The sequence below is a fragment of the Arachis ipaensis genome, chromosome B02 (genome assembly GCF_000816755.2).
Source record: "Arachis ipaensis cultivar K30076 chromosome B02, Araip1.1, whole genome shotgun sequence".
NCBI classification, from domain to species: Eukaryota; Viridiplantae; Streptophyta; class Magnoliopsida; order Fabales; family Fabaceae; genus Arachis; species Arachis ipaensis.
The window spans coordinates 69,892,872-69,897,034 of record NC_029786.2 but is presented as its reverse complement, the minus strand read 5'-3'; the positions used below and the strand labels follow the sequence as shown (position 1 = coordinate 69,897,034).

The 4,163-nt window shown below is 29.6% G+C and overlaps 1 protein-coding gene across 1 annotated transcript; it reads right to left on the bottom strand.

The window, feature by feature from the left end:
• On the bottom strand, nucleotides 300-1,028 carry LOC107627339. The gene is made up of 2 exons (XM_016330183.1): nucleotides 623-1,028; nucleotides 300-538 (listed from the first exon to the last, which is right to left on the bottom strand). Exons 1-2 carry the CDS (start codon nucleotides 1,026-1,028, stop codon nucleotides 300-302), a joined length of 645 nt encoding a protein of 214 aa, XP_016185669.1.

Below are 4,163 nucleotides of genomic sequence, written 5' to 3'. Positions count from 1 at the left end.
CATCTGTAGTCCTTCTTCAGCCTCTGAATCAGATTTTTGCTCAAGTCCCTTAATTTCAGCCAGAAAATACCTGAAATCATAGAAAAATATACAAACTCATAGTAAAGTCCAGAAATGTGATTTTTATTTAAAAACTAATAGAAATATACTAAAAACTAACTAAATCATACTAAAATCTACTTAAAAATAATGCCAAAAAGCGTATAAATTATCCGCTCATCAGTCAGTATAATGCATTCTCAAATAATGTCACAAAATTCACTGAAATTTGAAGATTTTTTAAACAAAGTGTAATCAAACTAAAGCTTTTTATCGTCAACTGTTCGACAATTGTCATGATGGCTGTTAGTTCCTTTTAGCCACTCCTCAAGTTTAGCTTCTATATTAGCTTTGAAGTCATCATACTTTTCTGAGACTAATAACTTCTCAAGATCACTAACATTACTATGTTGAGGTTGAGATTGAGATTGAGGTTCATCTTTAACCAAGTGCGACAAGTTGAGCTCTTCAGTTTCCATACCCTGCGAAGATGTAATGCCTGCATTAGTGATTGAAAATGGTATATTAGGGTAGAGATATGGCTTTCGTTTTGAAAATTTTAAAATATTAGAAAACTAGTTACCCCTTTTTTCACTTCTTTCAAGAGCATAAATAGCAGAATTACCCCCAAAACTAGTTCTATCAATATTTGTTGCAGGACGAATCAACCCCTTTTTTGGTTGTTTTGCTCCCATAGTTATTAGAGATTTTTTAATGTCTCCAATCATCTCATCAACTATAGAAAATCCACACTCCTTCATCGATCTAACCATTACGATCGAATCTTCTAAATCTTGTGTGTGTAAACTTGTTTCACGAGACTTCGCAATAACATTGTTTTGAAGTTTAATAATATTGAGCACAGCTGTTTGAGTATGTTGTTGGATAAAAAAAAGCCCAATGGATGGTTCATTAGCCACGTATTTAATCATCTCTGCCCAGCATTCACCTAGCTCCACAAAACCATTAGCACCGGAGAATCCATGCATCTTCCAATGTCAAATTATTATTCATCACTGAAACAAAATAAAGATTTGTTAACGGAAAAAATCATAAAATATTTAACCAAATATTACATCATATCCAATATATAATTTATATAGAAAGCTAGAAAAGGCATCATTACATATCTCAAGGTATGATGCATTAAATACTAAAAATTGAGGGCTAACTCACATGGTCCACATGAACACTTGCAACCCGAAAGAATATTTTAATCTTCAAAAGGAAAGAGCATTTTTAGCCTTCATATTGATAGAAAAGCATCACTTGAGAGAAAACTTTAATATACATATAGGACCTCCGAATTTGTAGGGCATTGGTGGATGTTATGCATTAAAAATCCAACAAGAGAATGAGCTCAATGCTACAAAGATAAAGATAAATTGCATACATCAGGATATTTAGAATTAAAAATAATAGATTTGATAGCACTTATTATAAATAAGGAAGCCTAATCTTGTCTTAGTTGTTTTATTGTGTGCTAAAAAGACTTTAAAGCCTCATTGAAAGAACTGAAATAAATGCATGGTAATCGAAAAAGTTTCTAAAGAGAACTTTAATTGTGACTACAAAATTGGAAAGGAATTTAATTCTATTGGCCAAGTTATAGTCATGGATCATGATAGGATACAAAAAGATCATTTAATATATATCTTGACGCCCACTAAGTAGGAAAAGACATTTTTATGTTCTTGAAGTTAATCTTTGATATGTGCCTTTACAATAGGTAATATGGGTCATATTTCGGTCCATTTGAATGTAAGCTTCAGACCAATTCTACCACAACTAATGGATAATAATTGTAGCTTCAAAAACAATTACATATTTAAAAAATATGTATTAAGATGAAGGCCAATACCTTGGGTAACATTACTACTTGTAAGTAAATATATAAGTTTAATACTCACAACTAATTGGCCCTAGAATCACTCACATGAATGATACTATTATATTTTTTTACTCAGACTCACCAACAACACTCATAAAATGGAGAAGAATTTCTAACACTCATATAAAGTATTTTTCATTCATATGAACACACTATAAAGTACATGGATTCAAATTTCCTTAACAACTAGAAAATAATTTTTGTAACAAAGATGATATACAGAGTATACATCATGCTTCTAAATTGCATGTCCAAATTGCACAAGTCGTATCTAGAGTAAGAATAAGTTCTCATAATTGTCTTAATCCAAAATAAGTTTGAAAACCTTCGCAACCTTAAAATATCTTCCTTCTTTTAGTATGTTTAATTACTAAGCAATGAAGTGTTAATTAGTAAACTAATATCAAAATAGTGGACAATAACTTTGGTGAAGACCAAGTTGGCAGTGCATGTTGTGAAACTAATTGAGTCTATATATTTATCTAACTTGGTAATACATAAACCTAGTAGAATTTTTACTTTTTAATTTTATATGAGTTATGATGATAATGACATTTACTTGATGGTGGCTTTCTAATGTTTCTTCCGACAACAAAAAGGAATCATCATGAGAAAGCATTGTGAATCTAAGGGTTTACCTAAAGAACTATAAAGATTTTTCTTACCAGTTTTATTGTGATGTATTTAATTGTCATGTTTTTTTCTAATCTTGTTTGCAAAATCCCTCTATGGTAGAACTCTTGCTTTTCTTTCATCACTTGGATGGATCAAGTGTTAAAAGATAGCAAAAGAAAAAGTATCAGTGAACCACACCTGAAAACTCTCAATTATTCTTATTTTTCTTTCACCATATTCACTCCTCCCACTCACCCAGAAAAAAATTTTAACTACCCTCTCCTTACTTGGTTCCTACCAAAACTTATCAATTTGTGGATACAGCAAATAAAGGACTCTACAATTTTCATCTTGATCCCAAGTTGTAATTAAGATATACTAACAATGTACTTCACTAACACTGGTAGGTTATTCAACTTTACATTTTGATAACATTTTTGTCTGTTAAGAAAGATGCATTCTAAAATCCAAACTATATTGCTAAGGGTTGTTACATGAAATGTAAATGATTCTATCAAATTCGAACAGAAACTGCAAGATATTCTATTCAATATCCACCACATTCAAAATAAGAGTCTAGGTGTTTTTGAATTTGAAATGATAATATGAAATTATTTGCTCAAAGTCTAGTGACAACAATCAAAGATGAATTTTACACTTTTTATATTATGATAATATAGTTAATGCAAAATTTTACATCTTTCAAACATAGCAACTATTCAAAGAACATAAGATACATATAAGAATATAGCACATTAGGTAGGTAGGTATATGTAATAATAATATCACAATATATAAGTACATAATATATCCTTATAACTCAAGATAAAGGCATACTTAACGTGTATGCACGTAAACATATACGAAGATCTATAACCTAAGTTTATATTTGTATCTCAAGACTATAACCCGAGTTAATGATGACCTAAATGAAACAAGGAATAAAAACAAAGGAAAAAAGAAACTATACTAATAAATCACCTCTTCATTTGTTTCATGTACAAACATAAAAAAAATCTCAAGAAGAATAAGAAGACTTGTTAATTCCGCATATTAATCCTTCAAAATAATTATGATTTTGTTCTATATGCTATAGCACAATAACAACAACATTCCCCCTTTTTACACCAATTAATTTATTTTACTTTTTACTTCTATAATTTTAAATTGAAATGCACAAGCCCTTTAAAACTTACATCTCATCGTTATAATTTAATGAGCATCCCACAAAACAAACAAAAAAAGCACCATTTTCTATGTCTTGTGACAACCACAAATATGCAAAATTTTAGATAGAAACCACAATGCAAAATTGAAAAATAACCATGGATAAGAAAAGATAAAAAATGAAAAGGGGAAAAGAAAAGTACCTTTGTGTTGATGTTAGACACCGATAAAGAATGAATAAATCTTTTTAAATTATGCTGAATTTTCTTTATTTTTCTTAGAATCAGTGAGTTTTATATATTCTTCTTTTTGTTGGATCCTTAGAAGTAAGAATTAAGAAAAAAAGGAGAGTATTAAACCTGAGTTATGTTTATAACCATGGATAAGCGTATTAATAGCTCAACCATCGGTTACTGGTTAAACGGTTTGTTTTTAATTTAATTAAATAATA